The sequence below is a fragment of the Rutilus rutilus genome (genome assembly GCF_951802725.1).
Source record: "Rutilus rutilus genome assembly, chromosome: 20".
Classification (NCBI taxonomy): Eukaryota; Metazoa; Chordata; class Actinopteri; order Cypriniformes; family Leuciscidae; genus Rutilus; species Rutilus rutilus.
In genome coordinates this window covers 7,222,554-7,244,576 of record NC_140225.1, presented here as the reverse complement: position 1 = coordinate 7,244,576, position 22,023 = coordinate 7,222,554, and the positions used below count along the sequence as shown (strand labels likewise).

Below are 22,023 nucleotides of genomic sequence, written 5' to 3'. Positions count from 1 at the left end.
TACATGTGCAAGAGGCCAAATCAAGAGAAAGACGTGTGGTTTGTTCCAGACATTTTTGAACAGTTGCGATAATTAGCAGCGTAAATGAGTCGTAATGATCCATTATTTAGACCATTAACGCTTAAGTCACGCGGTACGGCAGGTCAGATGAGAAGCTCAGAGGGCGAGAACCTGCATGTCGGTTGCACACATCTCTCTCTGGTGAGGACAGCAGCAGTGGAGGTTTCAGCTGCCAGGACTTCAGGCAGTAACTCTAGAGCCAAACGTGATGTAGATCATTAAGAGCACATCACAGCACACAACCCTGCTGTCACAACCTGATCTGGACCTGAACCGGGTGGGAAAGACACAGGCAACCAACAAAACACATGCATGCATAGTACACACACATTAACAAATTCAAGTCTTCTATCTATACCATCTTCAACTGGGGTCTCGGGTATTTACAAACATGAAGCTAAAGGGATAGTTCACTCAAAAATGAAAAAAATCATCACTTACTCACTGTCATGCCATTTTAAACCTGTATGACTTTCTTTCTTCAGTGGAACATAAAATAATAATGAAAGTAATTGGGGTCCAAAATACCACTGTGACTTTCATGACTTCCTGACTTCCACTGACTTTCTCAAACATTCCTTTAACTTCAACCAAAGCTGAAGTTACAATGATTTCTGAAGGATCATGTGACACTGAAGACTGGAATAACGGCTGCTGAAAATTCAGCATTACAGGAATAAGTTACATTTTAAAATATTCGAAAATAGAAAACATATTTTAATTTCTAATAACATTTCTCAGTATTGCTGTTTTACAGTATATTTAATCAAATAAATGAAGCCTCGGTGAGCATAAGAAACATTAAAAGAAATCTTACCCTTACCTTACCTTACCTTTGTGTATATATTGTGATGGTGTATATATTTAAAAAGAAGTGCAAAGTGTGTAAATAAGTATATGTAAGTATATTATAAAACCTTTAAATGCAACAAGCATCTTCCATCTTCAGTCTCTACCAAGAGAAAAAGCCAGATAAAGGTTGAAGACCAGAAAAACATCCTTCCAGGTAAGCACTTCTATCACTCAACTGCTCAGTCGTGGGTAACCCGCCACACTGTTTGAAGTGTCACAGCACTGTCTGTCGCAATTTTAACAGAGCCTAAAGTGTCTATATGACTATCATTCATGCAGCACTGTTCAGCCTCCCTACAGAAATGATTAGAGAGATGTCCAATCTGATAACAACTCCAGTCCAAAAACAGATCTAGATCACTCGGTTTGGCTCTTTGATCTGGAATCCACCCACACTGCAATGCTAGTGAATTCAGGACATCGTGTGTCTGCAAAAAAAACCTGACTGAGACCACGGACAATAGATGTGACAGGACAACTTAAACCGGGCTGTCAGTCAGTTTGCCAAACTGAAGAGCCACCAATTCACAAAACAGTATAAAGCGGCAGTCCTCAACCAGGCAAGCAGCAGCATGATATAAAAAGATATATCAAATATATTCATTATTTCCGCCCAATGAAAGCCAAGCAAGCAAAATCCTGCCACTTGTGCATGCACAGCTCTTCGTAGTGGTTCTAAATATTAATAAATGGCATATATAAATATTACGCACGCAATAAGGTGAGCCACATTACTTCTCTGCCTTCTCACACACACATATACATAAGCCTACCCTTTTAGAAGCACGCGTCGGGCATTCAAATCATTAGTCATCACCAGCAGTAAAAGTAGTCATCTTTTGTATTCATGTCCGGATAGTTTTATTCATTTTGATGACATTTTTGGATGTACATCAGGGGGTTTTACATGAAGACCGATGCCGCTCTAAGAGTGGGGCGGGGCAGGAGTGGTAGGCTACTCGGTAGAATGAAGGAAAGTTCATTTAGATTTAGAATAACTAATGGAGTGATAACTTGATGATGTAAGATGTAAATTCAAACGAATGTCAAAAAAACAAAACAAATTTAAATAAATGAAAAAATGAATCTCGTTTGCCTAAAGGCACCGTCTGGACTGTCATGTCCAACTATAAAAAAATAAATAAATAAAAAAGGCTTTGTAAGTATTTTAAAACTATCTATTTATATTAAAAAGTGCAGTTAAAACAATATATTTGCAACAGTAAATAATTAAAAAAATGTAGCATTTAGCTAACAATGAGGTCCAACAAAATTACGAGGGTTTGCAAAAATGTAAAAACAGAATCCTGCAGGAATCCTGAATTCACCTCATCTAAATCTGTCCATCGTCTGTCTCACATATGCACTCAAATGAGGAAGCTGCTGACTCTAAGCTGTAATATGAAAACATGCATTGTAAAAGACGAGCCAGATCAAGGTTTTTCTGAATGATGCATAAACACAGAGGCTTGCCCATCCCTCCGCGTCCTTTACCACCCTGAGCCGTGCATTATAGGGATTAAAATCTCCCATCATGCCTCAGCATGCTGTGACAGTCAGTCTAGGCACACACAGGCTGTATTGTAAGACTTTATATGAAAGACTGTACACATTTACATTTATTCATTTAGCAGACGCTTTTATCCAAAGCGACGTACACATGCTCATTTGAGTGCCTAGCTTAGATTTAAACGGCACGTGTTGGCTTTTTACATGCCGCATCATATCGATTCAGTTTCACTTATTATACAACTACTGATGTAAATGTATGCATATTGGTCGGTACGTTTGTAACTGCTTTGAGCAAAGATGAAAATGTAAACTATGATACCTGGTTGCCTGGGCAACAGCTAACAGCACACCTTTCTCTAGGGAGCATAGTGGAGAAGGGTGGGTGGCAGAGATGCTCTACTAATGTAACCATGGAAACTGGCCTGCTTAGTTTTCATTGACAAAATAATCCCACCACACTGAGTCTTTAAACTCCAACATTACAGAGGAAAGAAAACAAAACCCTGAATTATATAATGGTACCCTTAACAGTACCAATGAATGTAGAGTTCATTAATATCGTGTTATTATCTATATGGGAAAATAGTACCTTAACACTATAGTCTGCCCTGCTACCAGAGCCGATCAGCCCTATACGCACACAACGCAAGTTGCGTAGGGCCCCGTAAATTACTCAAGGTCCCGGCTCCCCCTCGTGTCAAAGCGCGTCAAATCAAAGTTTACAACATAGATGAGAAAATTAAGCGGAACTATCCTTCTGGTCACGAAAAAGAGAAAAAAAGAAGAAAAAAAAACACCATGAGAGTGAATTGCGGGAACAGCAATCAGGTAGACTTGTGTTCTCTCCTCTCCAAGTTTGATGTCAGCAAAGAACAGTAAAGTTATGTTGATGTGCATCTCTCTCTAGTCTGTCTTGCTAAGCAGTGCATATTTTGGTCTTTCTGTGTCTTGCTTGCTAATGCCGGCCACTTCCAGGGCTGTGTTCTGTGACTTTGTGCCTGAGAGTGAAATAGAACTATTTATTACGTTTGATAAACGACAGAGGGCAATGGTGTTTGTTTATAAACTGCAGCTCGGAAAAGAGAACCACATCGCACATTAACATGCGTCCATATGCGCGTGCACGAAATGAAACGTGCACTTTCCAGCAAAACATCTGTGGGGACCAGTACATTATGGCCGTGATGGCACTCCTCATTATAGGCGGACATACTTTTAAAATAAGACAATGATTATAGTTGTATCTAAAGTCAGTTTAGTTACAACTCTGCAATAAAGCAAGATGGAAAGCAATGATTTGACATTGACTATTGATTTATAGACTATATTGCATTTAAAATGTTGATTGGCTGGATATATCAAGTATCGCTTTTATCATTTAAAACCATGCTATGACAAGCAATTTTAGCTTTTATTCATTCACAGGATGCATTTTTGATATCAAAAATTAAATTTGTACTATTTAAAATGCGAATTCTTGATATTAAGAATGTACTTTTTCTAGTAACAATGTCTATTTCTGATATCAGGAATTACATTTTCATTAGTAGTTAAAGGAGTGGGAGCACTGGGGTGTCAGGTGTGACTGTGTGGCAATGGCAAATGGTTTACATGACTCATGAGTCAGGTAGGAGGGCCCCTTAACTGAATTTTGCTTAGAGCGCCAGGGAGGTCAGGATCGGCTCTGCCTGCTACCATCTGTGCCTTGTACTCCTAATGATAAACTATTGGAGGTTTGTGCATGGCACAGAAATCATGACCTGCAGGTGTATCAATTTTAAAACAAGCTGTAGTATTTACTGCATTCTTCAAGCTCAACAGTTCAACCTGCTTATCAACATTTTTGTAAGAAACAAAATTAAAACAATTTATTTAATGTTTGGGAAATTTTAGTTTACAAATCAACATTTGTTCCCTCCTACTGATATCTTGATTTATTAAAGCCAAAGCTAAATCTGCAAGAGTTACAGATTGTAACATATCTGTTACTGTATGTTTGATTATTATGTTTGAAAAACATTTGTAAGTTTATTTAATGTTTATTGCTAGAAAGTAAAATAATCACAAAATAATATTTAACTTTCATACTTTCAAAGTATCACATTTTAGTAATAAGAATAAATTGCAGATATACTAGTATCAACTAAAAGATTTCACATTTAAAATGAGGTGTACAAAATCATTTTATGAAGGATAACCATTCATGAAAAGTTCCTTTAGTGAAATGAGGCAAAGGAAATTACTTATTTCTAAGAACTCATTATTTAATATCTGTGTTTAAGGCTTTTGAGTCATAAATAATTCAGGCGAGAGTTGTTCAATCAGAATAGTACTCACTCCGAAGAATCTATGAAGTATATTCCCAGAGCTCCGATGCTGAGTGCAAAGACCAACACCACCTTGAGGGGGAGAGAAAAAGAAAAGAGAGAAAGGGAAAAGATATCATTAGTGAAGGTCCACTGAGAACAGTACCACTTACAGAGAACAGATTAATCCTGGAGCTGTTCAACAATGAGCACAACTTATTTCCGCCCATATTACATGTGTGGATGAGACGTAATAAACAGAAAATGTCATAAAACTGAAAGTGATCTTACCAAATCACGCTGTGTCTCAAACCTGTGTGTCCTTGTTGAATGAATAAATTAATTAAACAAAAAAAGTCTTACTGGCTCCAAACCTTTGAATGGTATTGGATGCTTTCACACCACAAAGGAAAAGTGTGTATAGGCTTGTGCAAATCACAAGCTTACACTAACTGTACATTACACTTACATGATGTTGACGCTCTGAAAATAGGGAAGCCCCTGTGCTAGCAGGAGAGGGGTGTGTGGAGCACAAAGCTCCTGAGGTCAAAACACTTGATCTTTTCTGGGCCGCTGCATGTGAGCTATACAGTACACTATGACCATATCAGGTGATATCGAGACAGCTGCTATCAAATGGCTGCTTTGTTATGGTGTGTGGTGGAGTAGTACACATGCATATACACCCAGCGAAAGTGTAAGACAAGTGCGTTTACTCTCAGACTGTGTGGCAACCACAACCCGAGTTGGAAAGAGCAATATGAGATAAATCAAAGAAAGGAGAAAATCTATCATGCACAAACTTTAATCATCACCACCCTTACAAAATAATTACATGATTTTCTGTGCACTAACAATAGCGAACTATATTATTCATACAACCATAACCATATAATACCGTAGCTGCTCTACAAAAACATTAACATTCACTAGTACCAGGGATAATGCCACTATTAGTAGAACTCATTTGTCAGTGAGGCATTCAGACATTCTGCTGTAATCTGACTGTGGAAACAGTAGGTCTATGCTGAGATATAGAACGTGCCTAGTAACAATTACATATCACATAGCAGAGTACGCGACCCCAGCATGTTCAATTGTGGTGCTTATGTGAGGAACACAGGTTTGAGTCTTGCATACAACATGTCCCAATTCCATCATCCCCCTCTATTCACAACAACTTCCTGTCAGTCCCACTATAACGGTCTGATAAAAAGCCACTGGTAATCCTGCAGCTAACTTGAACTTGTGGTGGTGTAGCCTATGTGAGCAAAAGAATTTGTGACGCTACCAATTAGGACCTGTTTGATTTTAAAAAATATATATACTATGCAAAAGCTATAGTTTTCTTTGAATAACAGACTTGTTATTCTTTAGAACATTCTTTAGAAACTGAACGGTATACATCTGTCTGAAATATAGCATCAGAACGGCAGACCAAAGAAAAGGCAGAGTTGCGCAACACTTGTGATTCAAGAGCAGAGATGTGGAGTACCCAGTAAGTAGATTTTTGGCAGACTACCATATTAGTTTAAAATCCCTGCACAGAAAAAAAAAAAAAAAAAAAAGCAATATGATGAGATTTATACTGTTGTTTCTTATTGAGTCTACTAAATGAGGTCGCTTCTAAAGCAACTTCTTGTTTCAGATCTCTAATCCACGCTACAGTTTGCCAGTTTCCATACTGAAAATAATGACCAGGCTATCAGTGTTTACAATAAGCAATTAAGCATGAACAAAAAAAATAAATTAAATAGTCTAGCTAAAGTGTAGCTAAAATCTTATAATAAAATGCATAGTTTCTGTGCTGGCTTCTGACTGGACAATACAGCATTCCAGCTATGCAGAAATACACAGTTTACGAGAGCTATGACTTGAAACATGTTCACTATCACTGCACATGTTCAATGTGATTTTACCAAGTAAGATATGTTAATCCTGGAACAATAAATTTTAGCCCTAACCCTTGCCCCTAAACCTAACCCTATCCATTACTTATCTCTAAAATCTGAGGGAAATTATAGGTGAATAACTGATGTGTGATTACCTAACCCATGTTCTAAGCCTAAACTGGTCCCTCAAAACTGATTGGTTGATTGATTGTAATGTTGTTCCAGGATCAACAATGATGTTCATACAGGAGCATGTTGTACTTGGTGAAATCATGTTCACCCACTGGACACTACGCATAGAATAACACTGTGACCGTTTACATATGTGGCACCTCATGAAATTGCCGTAATAAATCATATTTTAATAAAGTGTTCTTTTACACAGTAACTGTTTTCAAAAACCAGGCATCCTAGGCCTGGCTAACAACTTAAGCTGTGACTATATTACCAATCGGACACAACCTCTTGTACCGTACTGATTAAATAAAGCACACAATCAAACTTGTCTTGAAAAGCGTGTCAAAGAACACTCTAGGCACTCTAAAACTGGACATGGAACAAGTCCTGTCACTGGCCGAGGTTAACCCTCTGAGGTCGGCAAACGCGCCCCCGCGTTTTGCTGGACTTTTTTTACATTGTAGCACTTTAAACTTAAATTACTCCGTCATTTATGGTCATACAGAAAAAATAAATATAAAAAAAGAATCTGTGATATTTCTACTTTTGTATGTGTCCACTTACAATCAAATCAAAACATTGTGCTTTTGAAAAATAAAGAAAATAAACAGGGTGTGCGTTCTGCCTCTCCGTCGCGGTAAACTTTTTTTTCTTGAGCACGTCTATAAACTGAAACAAAACTCAGCGAATACTTGTCACACATTTATGAGCCATATACCTTTATACACATTTAAGTGTGTACTTTTAAATGATCGGATTCAAACTGAAAACAAATATTTTCTGTTTAAGTAATTTGTATAAAACCAACAAGATGTCCAGCTTCTCAAACGCTTGCTCATTACAGTTAATTTGGCCACGCCTACTCGCGCAAAAGATATTCACATGCAAATCTCCACATGGAACGCGAACGCGCTCGTTACCTCAAAAACAAAACACTTCATCAGTCTCTGCTTTTCGTCGAGTTTGAAAGACGTGAGTTTACATTGGCTTTACCCCAGAAGAAGAATGCGATTTCAAGACAAGAAAGATAAGGTAAGAAATTCTTACATATTAGTTTGTTATTGTTGCATAAATTTCACATTGCAGTTGAACTGTTGCTAGATATATGGTGAATATTATAATATTTAGACCCGTGTTTACTGTTACTGTGTTTGTGGATATCTGCTCAAACGTAGATATGTATATGGTAGGCCTAACCATAATGTTTTATATTTGAGCGCGATCGCGTTTGAATGTATCATATTTTGGAAAAGCAAAACGCTCCAAACGGCTTCATGTTTTACTATTATCTCATTTCATATCATCATAACGAATGGAAACATTTGAAGTAACATGATAATCAATATATTTTTCTCTAGCTTAGTTGTTACTGAAATCTTTTTGAAAATGTATATAGGCTGCTATATTGTTATTATTTTATGCAGCACTGCGCATAGTCTATACCTACAAGGCACAACAAACCTGTGTTCATTATACATTATAAATGTATTCCCAAAATCGTGCAGGCCTTTCTCTTGATATCAGTATGTTCACTTTTTTTTTTTTTTTTTTTTTCAGGGCCCAGATGCCACTGAGTCCTGCTGACTTCAACATTCACAGTACATGTCTCTGTACATGAACATGGTAAAGTGAAAATCAAACACCTTGGAAATGAAAGGTATGTACAATGTTTTTAGGAATGGCACAAAGGTCTCTTTCTTTGGATCATTGTTATCAATAAGTGTTTTTTTTTTTGTGTGTGTATCTTTGGATTATGTTGTAAATAAATCCAAACAATTTTAAAAGCCATTCTTTTTTTAATCTCCTCATTCTTTGTGCAAGGTTGGTCAGAATGATGGGCCCTGATAAGCTCCTAATAGGGCCATTAGGGAGTGTCTTTGTCTTTCTCAGGTGTAAAAAGCCTTACATATTAATGAGATGATCCGCCCCTTCGCATATTGCTTTTTCACACAAAACACGTCGTAAAAATTTTAAATCAATATATTGTCTTCTCTGAATGAGCAGTCAGGGTGATTTTCACATAGTTTTAGAGCAAATATTCTAGGCTACGTCATACAATTTTCAAAAGTCTTGTGAAGAAATAATAAGTATGGGTTTCATGACCTTATTTCAGTGAGAATTTTTTTTTGTATTTTCACAAACCACGCATAAATGTCATTATCTCAAAACTACAAACTTTTACACACATGCTGTTGATATATTATTGTAGCAGAGTTTGTGCTGAATACAGTGTAATTAGACTTTAGCCATGAAAATGTCACAAGTAACAGAAATAAGCACAAATGTCAGAGCATGTCAGAACACCTCCAGGGCCCAGAAAACAGCTCAGACCCCAGAGGGTTAAGTTTCGAGGTGGATGGAAAAGTCTCTTTGTGTGGTGTAAGGTGAATGGCCCTTCTTGACCCTTAAGGGCCAAAGGGCTATTGGCCGGAGAGTGGACATCTCAAACATTAAAGACTGGAAACTGCAGCTGCCAGAAAGGGTGTTTGTGTATCCAACAGTGGAGAACTATACTGGCTTACTTCAAGAGTTCAGTGGCAGGGGTCTATTTGAGAAGTAATTCTACACACGGCCAGGTTCTGCACCAACGATTAGCTCTTTTTCAGTATTATTAGGCACAATGATTCATTGTGTGCTTGTGCACAAAATAACTGGACCAAACATGGATCATGTTACGTGTCATGTTAACATCACTCAGGCTGTTCATTATTGGGGGGGGTTTCCATATCAACATTTTTTTTGACCATGATTTAATGGTTATAATTTAAGCATCTAACAGTGAAATCCAAAACATTAACAAACCAAAAAAAAAAAAAAAGCCCTAACCCTCCTGTTATTTCTTATTAATATCTATCGACATATACTTTAATATAATTAAGATGACACACATTATTTAACCAAATTAAAACATTATGTAAACAAATTGATCATCGTGCAATGGAAACTAATGTTAGTAATTATCCTCTATGTATAGTGTTCAGTGCAGTGGTTTGTCATAGCTGTTACTATTTGGAAAAAAAGTATTTAAATTTTTTTTTATCGTATTCAGAATCGATTACATACAGTATTTATAAAAATAAAATAAAAAAAATTCGCTGGGTTCACCCTGATCCTCATGAGGTGCCAAATTAAATTGAACCAAACGTGATGCGTTTATAAAAGTTGACAACATTTTTAACTGGACACACCATCTTACAAAATGCTCAAAAAAAAGAAAGAAAGGTATAACGTCTGTTGTTGTTGTTTTTTTTGCATGAATTCTTTTATGCACATTTCATTTTATTTAATATATTTTACTCTTTTTCAGGATTTGTTGATGATTTTACTCCTTAGGATTCGTTGATGAATAGAAAGTTCAAACAAACAGCATTTATTTGAAATAGACATTTTTGTAACAATGCAAAAAATCTTTACCGTCACTTTTGATCAATTTAATGCATGCTTGCTGAATTACTTTTCAAAAAAAGAATTTGACCCCAAACTTTTGAACTGTAGCGTATGCAACTTCTTACCGTGCAAATTAAGTAAAGCTGCCACACACACAAAAAAACTAAACAAAAAACACAAAAAAACTAACTATTCCCTGGAAGGACCTAAAAAAGCAGTTGGTGAACCATTTTGTCTCTGCGGTCCTCAACACTGCTCATACTGCTTTACACAGGCCTTCTTTTCAAGTTCATATAGCAGTTGGCTTAGCTTAACATTATCCTGTCAAAGCAATAAACAAAACCTCTTGAAGAAGCCGGATCTCTGCATCCATTATTGATGACCAGAGGCTGATTATTTTCATGCAGCCTGTATTTGGATTGATATCCCACATTGTCTAGTTTGAAAACACCTAGATGCATTTTTAATTGGACCTCTTTGTCTGGGTGATAGTGAGTTCCAGTGAGTAGCAGCCGGAGAAAGAGAAGCTGTGCAGCTCAAGATAAGCAGAGACACTCCTCCCCCACTGCAAGAGATACTACACACTCCAACATTATTCAGAAGAGCTGCTTTTGATCAAAGATGCTGGTGGAGCACATTAATGCCGTTTTCGTATTTCAAGGCGAATGTCCTCCATTTGACTTCATAGTTAACTTCTTCCACAAGAGGGCACAGTGTGCTTGTTCTGTGGGTGTGTTCAGACTGGCCGAATCAAGGGCCTTCAGTGCTGTGCTGAGTCCTACAGTAGGTACGACTAAATATCTTGACAATTAAAACAGGAAAAGGCCTTTAAACAGAATTCAGCTAAAGCGTTGAATAAAACCATGAAAGACAAATACCACCAAACACACACTTCCTTGTAGCTGAATAGTGGGATTTGTCACTGTGGCTGGTTACTGAAAAGCTGAGCATTTGAGCTCTCCTGATGAACTGAGACGATAAGAGACAACGTCTTTAAACTGACCCAGTTATTCATCTGGAAATATCGGTGCCAGCACTGTGCCCATCTCCCACACGAGCTCTCTGCAAACCCATTACAACAATTACGGCACTGGAGGAGCAAAGGATTCGCAAACATATACAAACCCATCAAAGAGAGAGGGATTTTGGGATATGGAGGATTTTGCTGCCATTCCCAAAAAGATAACAACAAACATAAATTTGATTGCAAATGAGTCAATAGCACATAATGCTAACTTTTCAACACACGTGCCAAGTCCTTAAATGTACGCTTTGTATTCATTTTTCGTATTTGCTTTATTTGCATATGGTTTTTAAAAACAACCATTTTCAACAAGTTTAAAATGAATGACTCTAAAAATGTGATGTGGTGTAACCATTAGGGCTGCGCGATTTGGGGAAAATGTCATATTGCGATTATTGAGGTCAATAATGCGATTGCGATATAATAAACAAATGGTTTCATGAGTCAACTTGCTTAGTTCTCGAGGAAAATGCACACACAGATTAGTGATAATGCTGAAATGTGTATTTCTCAACTCAGTATTTTCAAATTAAAACAATATTTTTTACAAAATTAAATAATGACATCTTTGTATTACTGCAAACTTGTTATTGTCTCAATAGTACAATAGTATAAACATTAAATAAGAACATTTGTATGCTCATGAAAATAAGATATTTTGAACATTCTGTCCAGACAAACAGGGACATTTAATCAGGATGTTTATTGTGATTGTCAAAACATTTGGTAACTAAACAGAATTTTGTTAAGTTTAGTGACAATATGTTACAATGTTTACATGGTACAATGACTGGTAGGGCTACTGTTTTATTGTTATTGTTCTCCAGCTGTTTTATTGACCTCTTTCCGTAGCTGAAAAACACTGATTGATCGATATTATGTATGAGGCATAAACATTTCGGTAAGTTGTACTGTATCTTTCAACACACCTTTGTTCCTAACACATTGTTCATTCGTGTTTATTTACTATGAACTAATTACTATTAACTAGTAAAGAGTAAGAGATGTTCGGTTCACGACCACGATCTGTCACGTCCCGTTTACAAGCGCCAAAACGCCGTTGTTTGAATTTCGTAATCAAATTGACAGAATCTGAGAGCTGATGATTTTTTTTAGATCATAAGTAACCTGCTCTGTCTAGTCTGGCGGTGTCAGTGTCCTCATTGCTGCGCGATTTTTCTCTGCGTTAGAAAATGGATGTGTGGCGTGAGAGTGTGTGAAAAGTGTCAATTGCGTGAGTCTCATGCTGAATGAGTGAGATTTGGCAGCCCTGCTCTCTCTGCTCAGTGTCGGTTATCTTATAGCCAAAATATCGTCATATAACAGAGGTAGATTTTTCTCTGGCCACCAGTTCAGTGTCCGTCTGCTCGGCATCATCTTCACCTGTTCGCCGCACTGCTGGAAAAAGTCACGACGTGACCATACGTGCCACTACCTAAACTGAAACTGACCGGTCTTCTTTTTATTAGCGCTGTAGAAAATGGGCAAACAGCTCTCAGGGAGAATGGGTTGTCATGTCCACACATGCATTTATTTATTTATTTCATAAAATCGCAGCATTTTGCGCCATATAATTGCATAGGCTTGACATCGCGATTGCAATATGATTAATCGTGCAGCACTAGTAACCATCAAGCAAAAAGCAATAACATTTTCCTCACACATTGAATGCAGCTTAATTATTATTTTCAAAAATATGTTCAATATAATAAATGGTCTTTTTTGCAAATATTATAAATTATAAATCATATTATACAATTTAAACAGACCTTGCTATGTCATGAGGTCAAATTATCAAAGATGCAAACGAGCATCAAGAGAAGCAGTGCAATTAAAAACAAAAAAATCTAAAACTATTTAATAAGGTTTACTTTCCAAGAACTTCATTTCTTTAAATAAAGAACAATTAATAGATGATTATATCAGGAGAGTTGTACCACCCAAAAATGTCTCTCAAAAATCTAAACATTTATTTTTATTTTATACAAGTCATTGTATGAATTGCATTTTAATGTATTCAATAAATTATTAGATCCGAAATAAATTAATTAAACATCATGTTACTTACACAATATTATGACCTTAACAGCTAAGCATATATATGTGCATACTGCTCCTCATATAACCCATTACAAGAGGGAACACAGGTGCTAAAGAATTATTGTTTTAAATATAGCATGGTGTCTGCTTTGTACCGTTTCAAATTGCATCATGAAACTGGTGTTTACAGACCGAGTAAAGGATGAATCTGGATCCAAGGCTTCTCACATGGCCCAGTACAGTCATGGCCTGAAATATGACTCACAAACACACACACACACACACACACACACACACACACTTAACGGTTTACATAGGTTGATCCACTTTCAGAACTAGAACTACACACTTACAAATACAAATGACTCACAAATACAAATAAACACACACACACACACACACACACACACACACACACACACACACTTAATGGTTTATGATGATCCACTTTTCTGATCATATCATTGTGCCTTTCTCAATGTGCAATTTCATGTGACAAATTCCTACACATTTTCAATCGAGTTCACATCCTTTCTCTGTGTTGGTGAAACTGAATTCTAATTAGGGCATTTTGACTTATCACTGCCTCTTGACAAGCCCCTTCAAAAGTGCACTTTAACAGATCCCATGAATAATTTAGCTGACAGGTGATGGAGCCAGCCTGCAGATGAGTCTCTTCATATTAGTGGCAGATATTGAGAGAAAAACCAAAAAAAGCAAGTTGTGTAGTTCAGATGAAATGGCATGCAAATGAGCCGAAGAAACACTGTTCCCCCGCTACAGCGGTGATACCAAGTGATGTACGAGATTCCCACCTTCAAAGCTTTAAAGTACAAATCTAAACACTGCTGCAAAATCTGAATTTGCGTTCCTCATTATTCCACCATGATTATCTAATAGATACATGGTCTTTCAAAAGACATTCATGAAAGTTCAAAGTCAGGATGACAAGTGCTTTTAAATGTGTTGGCAAAAATGGCCAGCCCTCAGAGAATAATGATACGGGTGTTGTGATGCAAGAGTGATGCAGTGTTTCACACGATAAGAGTGAAGCTTGTATTGTGGTTTGACAACATATAAGAAGTATATTAATAATATATGTGAACAAAAGGATCTCTACCCTGACAACAAAAAGCATTGAAATTATATTAGGTCCATATAATTGACGATCTGATCTGAACAAATCCTTAAAGGGATACTCCACTTTTTTCGGAAATATGCTCATTTTACAACTCCCCCAGAGTTAAACAGATGAGTTTTACCGTTTTAGAATCCATTCAGCCGAACTCCGGGTCTGACGGTACCACTTTTAGCATAGCTTAGCATAGATCATTGATTCAGACGAGTCCAGTAGCATTTCTTTCAAAATGACCAAAGAGTTTCAATATTTTTCCTATTTAAAACTTGACTCTTCTGTAGTTAAACCGTGTACTAAGATCGACGATAAATGAAAAGTTGGGATTTTCTAAGCCTATATGGCTAGGAACTACTCTCATTCCGGCGTAATAATCAAGGAACTGTGCGGCCGTACCATGGGTGCAGCAGGCGTAGTGATATGACGCAGCGCCTAAAAATAGTCCCCAGCTCGGTAACTTCTTCCAACGTGACCGGGACTAAGTTTGTCTAACCTATTAGACCTATTTTCAGGCGCTGCGTCATATCACTACGCCTGCTGCACCCATGGTACGGCCGCACAGTTCCTTGATTATTACGCCGGAATGAGAGTAGTTCCTAGCCATATAGGCTTAGAAAATCGCAACTTTTCATTTTCCGTCGATCTTAGTACACGGTTTAACTACAGAAGAGTCAAGTTTTAAATAGGAAAAATATTGAAACTCTTTGGTCATTTTGAAAGAAATGCTACTGGACTCGTCTGAATCAATGATCTATGCTAAGCTATGCTAAAAGTGGTACCGTCAGACCCGGAGTTCGGCTGAATGGATTCTAAAACGGTAAAACTCAACTGTTTAACTCTGGGGGAGTTGTAAAATGAGCATATTTCCGAAAAAAGTGGAGTATCCCTTTAACCCTATTAAACAACTTGTTGCATGCCAATTAGTCTTCACTTTACTTTACATTATGTGTATCGATACTGAAATATCTGAAAGGGTTCCAATACTTCCTTTTCTGCAGCATCGATGCAGTATCGGCGCTCTAATAAAGCCACCTCTCAGACAGCTATCGAGTACCACATTGCCTTCTTTTTTGTGGCGTATTGCACTCAAATGGTCAAATGCACAGAATTATGTCAAAATGGCAGTCTTGGTGAGTATTCAGGTAAACACATTCAGTTTTGGAACGTAAATAGTTGAAAGAAAATGTATATTGTGCAACAGTTCACTGGATCCATGCATTAGCTCTTAAAGTGACAGCAGCCTAATAAACTTGCTGCTGTCTGTCACGTTAATCAGAGAACAAACGACAGAGAAAAATCACTCGCTGCTCTTGACTGAATAACTTTTGTAACTTTAACTGTGAGCATTAATCTGTATTTAATTCTTACAATGAAAACTATCCATTGTTATTTTACATTTGTTTACTTTCGTTTTTGTAAAAAAACACCTGAAAAGCTTAAAGCCATGTTTATTTAATTTGTCTATTTATTGTATTGTATTTATTTGTACTATCATTTGCATTACTATTTGTATTGTTCTTATTTTATTATTTGACTTGTTTTGTAAATGTAGTTCAACGATTCAAATAAAACCTCCCTGTGCTGTGTGTAAGCTATTACAACAAAATTACCCAATTTATCAAAAGATTATGAGATAACAAAATAACCGTATGGCGGTACATATAGCAGTTTTCCCTGTGGTATCGAAAATGGTATCGAATATCAATATTTTTTAAGTTGGTAATTCCAGTATTATAACAACACTATACACAATAGATTGTGCATCAAAAGTGATCAACAAAAACATTTCATTTACTTTCAACTATTTGCTACTAACTGTAACGGTCACCAGCTGGAGTGCCCTTGTAGTCCACATAAGACTACAGTATTATCACTCACAAACTACATTTCCCATAACTCACTGCCCGGACTCATCATCACTTATCACTGATCACATTCACCTGTACCTCATTCACTGATTGCATTCACCTGTGTCTCATTATCCTGTTAGTCTCAGTCTATTTATACCATGTTCATTCATTCACTCACCGCGAATTCTTGTTTAAGTGTTACACTGCAATTCTGAGCGTTTTCCCTGGTTTCTTGTCTTTTGGTTTATTTGGATTTCTTGCCCTGTTCCCTGGATTACTCTTTTGCCTCTGGTCCCTGCCTGTTTTGTTTGTTTCTTTGTTGGTTTGTTTGGACTGCCTACCTGTGTTTTGACCTTTTGCCTGTACACTGGATTACGCCTCTGGATTACCCACAATAAAGCTGCGTTTGGATCTTAACCCTCGTGTCTCGGAGCAGTTTCGTAACACTAACAATATTCCTCAATGTTGTCAATATTCAGTGTCGTTTTATTTTGTTTGTTTGTGTTTGTTGTTTTTTTAGTTTAAGATTATTGTGAGTGTATTAATGGTATAAATGTTATTGTTTTTAATGTACTAAACTTTGTTTCTAAATACTTTTCTTTTGACATTTTTCCTTAGTGTCTTGAGTTTTAATGCTTCTGAAACAAAATTAATGTTAAGAAACATGCAAGTAGCTACATGCATTACATTGATGGCATTCGACTTAAAAAAAAAACTTTTTCAAATAAATGCTGTTCTTTTGAACTTTCTATTCATTAAAAGATCCTTAAAAAAAATGGCACAATTTCCACCAAAATATTAATCTTCACAAATACAAAAATGTTTCTTAAACACCAAATCAGCATATTGGAATAATTTCTGAAAGGTCATGTGACACTGAGTAACTAAGCAATGGCTGCTGAAAATTAAGCTTTGCCATCACATGATTAAATTACATTTTTAACTATATTAAAATAGAAAATAATGTAAAATAAATGACAAATGACAAAATAAATGCAGCATAGTAACACCATAGCAACCATCTAGAACACTCCTGAGTACTCAAGCAAGTTAATAATCTAAAGTTGAACCAGTTAAAATATCATCTTTGTAAGAACATACAGATCCAGAACATGATGAGCCAAAACATATTTTCCGTTCAGTGCATTTAGAAAAATTCTAACACAACAATATGACTGTGTTTAATGGCAGGTTTCCACAGGAGACACCACAGAGCAACTGAGCAACCAACTCGCTTAAAACCACATGGGAGGAACCCTGCAGGAACCTGACGAGGTCCAGTCACGTCAATCAGACAACACAAGCATCAAACTGAGGATTAACAACCTAACCACAGTCCTCACAGTCCAATCACAACCACAGATATGTGTGCATCAATTGGTTGGCTATGAGATTAAATTGAAAATGTATACGTTATGTTTCACTTCAATTCTCATTAGCCTGAGTAAACAACCTCCTGGTGCCAATTGAAAAACAACAGGAATAAACAAAAAAAAAACAAAAAAACACACAATTAAATAATCAGTTTACCTCAGATCAGCACACCTGACAGAATTCCATATTTATGAGCACATACCGAGCATCACAACACAAATATTATCATTCAGCCAGGCTGCCCACACAAACACAAGCTCCCCGATTCAATGCCAATGCTTTAATTATGTAAATAATCAAGTGGTAAGCCACTGTACACAGCTCAAGGGATAAAAAATGTCTTTAGCATGACCCATCTGATTCAAATGCAGACGCACAGTCAGGAAGCAATATCTTGAGTGAGCGCACTGTTTGCCGTGTGGACTGGTGAATAATTCACCACCTGACTCCATGGGAAATGGCACCTACTGGACACTGTCTTCCAATTACCCTCTCAGTGGGAAACACAGCATTGATTTGTGAAGACGCTGGGTTTTAGAGCAGATAGCAGATAGACATATAAACAACATAAATATATTCCTGGGGTGCTGGAGTGAAACCTACCACAGAACTGAATAAATCTGCTCACGTACAGAAAGCAAATTCAACATCGGTGTGTTTAAGAGAGGTGTGCTATTGCTGTTGAAAGAAATTAGACCTTTTTTGCTTTTTAGATTCAGAAGTTAATTCAACAGCTAAGCCACTGCATTAAATGGCACACTATGTAACTTTTGGCCCTTTGACAGAAACTGCATGCATTTTGCAGAAAAACATTGTTTTTTTTAAACAGGTGATTATCCAGAGGTTTGAGATTTAGCTGCTTTGTTTACATTCAAATGTGAAAAATCATATTTTAAGAAAAAAAAGCACGGTATGTCCTTAAAATCTGTTATATCACTAAAACAATTTGGGGATACAGAACATTACAACTGAAAAACCCGTATCGGTCGACCTCTAATAAATACTAATTTTGGCACTGTGCTGGGTTGTTACTTGATGTCAAACGGCAAATCTGCAAATCAAATTGTCAGACAGTGCAAATCCTTCGATTTAATTAAGCCCAGAGTTGTTCTTTAACATGTATCCCATCTGTCCCCACATAAAAAGAAACATAAGGGCCAAAACCCTTATAAAGTCTCATTCAGGCAAACAGCATCATCACGACCTCTTGAAGCTCAGCAGAGGGGCTGCTGTCATTATCTGTCTAGTGGTGAGTTAGCACTATGGACAGGACATTGTACTGATGAGAAAGGCCTTCTGAAGTCAGACCCTCATAACCCTCAGTGCCCAAAGCACAGACACACTGAGAGGACCACATCCACGTCAGCTCTCTCATTTCATTCAAGTAGACACATTCGTCTCTCTTATTCTATTTCCATATCCACCACTCAGCTGCATCCTCCAGATTTAGGACCTGTGAACAACTGTACACTGTGACAAAATGTATTATTCTGTAATGTTGCAAAATGCTATTATTAGTGTACAGAACACCACACAGTCATATTCCCATCATGCATTCATTATATGTACGCATTAAAGAGATGCTTTTTCCAAAGAAACCTATTAGCATAACTTTTGGCTGGGAAATGAGCCCATAACCTAGACATTGCTAGATTGACTTTTGATTGGTCGCTTAGGTAGCATCAGTTACGACAGGTTGAACGTTATAAACCAATCAGAGTACACACGTTGTAATGTAACGCACTGTCTACCATCTGTTTCTTTTTCTTCATATATATATGTATAAAATGTTTTCAATGGCCCTTTTATGAAGTTTACCTTTTATGAATTTTATGTTTCTTTTCTTCATATATTTCCTGTTTCAGTGGAAATTACGTCAATGCATCATACAAAGCTGCGCGTAACAAGGCACTTCAGTGGGCCTTTAAAATAATAAATCTTGCCTACTCAAAATTTTTTTTTTAGAAAAATAAATTAAAATTAAGAAATGTTTAAATGATAAATGTAAATATAAAGTTAATCAAATTCATAAAAGGTAAACTTCATAAAAGGGCCATTGAAAACATTTTTCTTTATTATTTATACTCAGAGGTTCAAACTTAAATTGAAAAAACTAAAGTCTTGCACCATAAGGCATAACACAACACAACACATGAATCCTTTGGCACCAAATTTCCTGTGACTGGTTTTTCATATTGATTTTTTTTTTTTCTTGGTTTCCAAAAACTAAAGCCTACAGTCATTTGCAGATCATCACTAACAATACATCCTGCACACAGCACTCAAAGCCAAAGTCAATGGCTAACACCTTCAGCAAAATCTTAGTCAATACCGCTCATTTGGCAGCTACATTTCTGAGAAACTGCAAAAACGTTGCTGTAAATAAAGCATCCATCCACTGACAGCCTTGGCCTGACAGATGCAATAAATACAAGTGGCTTCATCGACGTCCTGAAACTAGAGGTGTAAATGCCCCCTGTACAATTAACACTCCAAGTCGGGTGGGACAGACCAACTTTATCGCAGAGACAGTTGATTTATAGCGAGGACAGAAACAACAGATGAATCGAGAGCAGTTCAAGGGGAACATCTGGGCATCCAACGGTGGCCCAGGTCCATGGCGTGGAGAATTCCCAGCATTTGGTTCTCACTGCACTGCTGCCCGCACTTAACATGGCCAACATCCTTCAGGATTAATGGCCTTATGCACATGAAAACAAGAATCGAGTCCAAATAAGCCACATGCCATTTTCCATGTGGCGTCCGGCGTGTCATTTTGAGACGGCACAAATTACAGGCCAGTGATCATCATCAGATCCATAGCTCTATTGTGACATGCTTGGGATGCTGCTGATTTAGTTATCTGATCTACAGCGTCAGATTCTCCATAAGCCTCAGCACCAAAAACAATCTTCGGATCTCTGACATGCTCAATTTATTGCAAAATGAGCTTCTAAACAGACCCTGGACCCTTATTTTTCCTTCGATAACGGTTTAAATTATTTGAACCATCCAGACAGATGAGAAACAAGCAGCCGTCAGATGTCCCAGTATTGAGCTTATCTAAAATGTGGGCTGACGGCAGATATTGAAGAGAGCACAGACAGGTTGACATGTAGGAAAATGATGTGTCAAACTGAGATGATCTCTGAAAGAGGACACCGCCGACCTGCAGTTGATAGGATGAGGCACCTTGTCACAAAGATGAAGCGCAGTGTTGTTTTGGTGACCTTGACTGACTTCAAAGCCATGGAATATTAAAGAGGTGCTTCACAAGCCCCCGTCATCAGTGAGAAAGAACGAGCGCTGATGTGATTGGTCCAGCTCAGAGGTGGGAGGATGTAAAAGTATGTGACCAGAATTCAGACTGGCTCCCTGTGGAGCAGCCAAACAGGTCACCCGCTGCCTCACAAGGACGTGAGATCAAGCATGTACATCTCCAAGAAAGATGACGCGAGCTGTGCTTTATCATTGCCAAGGCTTCTAGGGCTAATTGCTCTGGTATACACATATACTGTGTGTGTATATATATATATATATATATATATATATATATATATTATCTCTCACAGCAAGCCACAGCTTGATTCACAATGATGCTTGCCATAGGCAGGAAACATAAAGGTTTAAAACATGGGTCATTGACAAATACATGAAATACTGTAAGCTTTTTTGTTCACCAAGGCTGCATTTATTTGATCAAAAATACTGTAATATTATTATATTATTATGATTATGAAATATTACAATTATAAGGTTTTTTTTATTATAATATATTTTAAAATGTAATTTATTCCTGTGATGCAAAGCTGGATTTTCAGCATCATTACTCCAATCTTCAGTGTCACATGATTGAATGAATTAGATTGAAAATAGATTTTTTGTAACAATGTAAAAGCATTTACTGACAATTTCGATCAATTTAATGCATTATTGCTGAATGAAAGTATTAATTTCGGTAATATTCAACCCCAAAAATTAAATGTATATTATTAAATTATTAATTGCATTTTTGAATAAATTAACACATTTGGGCAGACAAACAATACAGTTTCTTTTGGAATATAGTTTGTGACACTGTAATTTAGTCATTGAAAATATCTAAAATGACTACATTACAATTATTAAAAAATACTATAAGTTACTAAACAGCGAGGCACATCTGTGTGCTATCTGTTTGGCCAATTGAATGATTAACGACTACAGACTAAGAAAAAAAAGAAAAAAAGCAATAGCAATATTAGAACTGAGAAACCTTAGCATACACTGCAATAAATAAATAAATAAATCAGTAGAAAAACTGAAAAAGTACTTTTATCAGGTAGGACATTAACCGTTAACTTTACGTACATTTCCTTTCATCCTAAAACACAAGTTTCAGTTAGAGACCAACCAATACCAAGTATTTGTGTGA

At 36.9% G+C, this 22,023-nt stretch overlaps 1 protein-coding gene across 16 annotated transcripts in view; it reads right to left on the bottom strand.

The window, feature by feature from the left end:
• kcnma1a (potassium large conductance calcium-activated channel, subfamily M, alpha member 1a) overlaps positions 1-22,023 on the bottom strand; it is a gene marked incomplete at its 3' end in the record, with an annotated part of 181,367 nt that overhangs the window by 80,008 nt on the left and 79,336 nt on the right. For all 16 annotated transcript variants that reach the window (XM_084392364.1, XM_084392362.1, XM_084392367.1 and 13 more), the window contains one exon: positions 4,762-4,823. In XM_084392364.1, the coding sequence (XP_084248490.1) occupies positions 4,762-4,823 (62 nt within the window). The remainder of the gene's footprint in view (positions 1-4,761; positions 4,824-22,023) is intronic.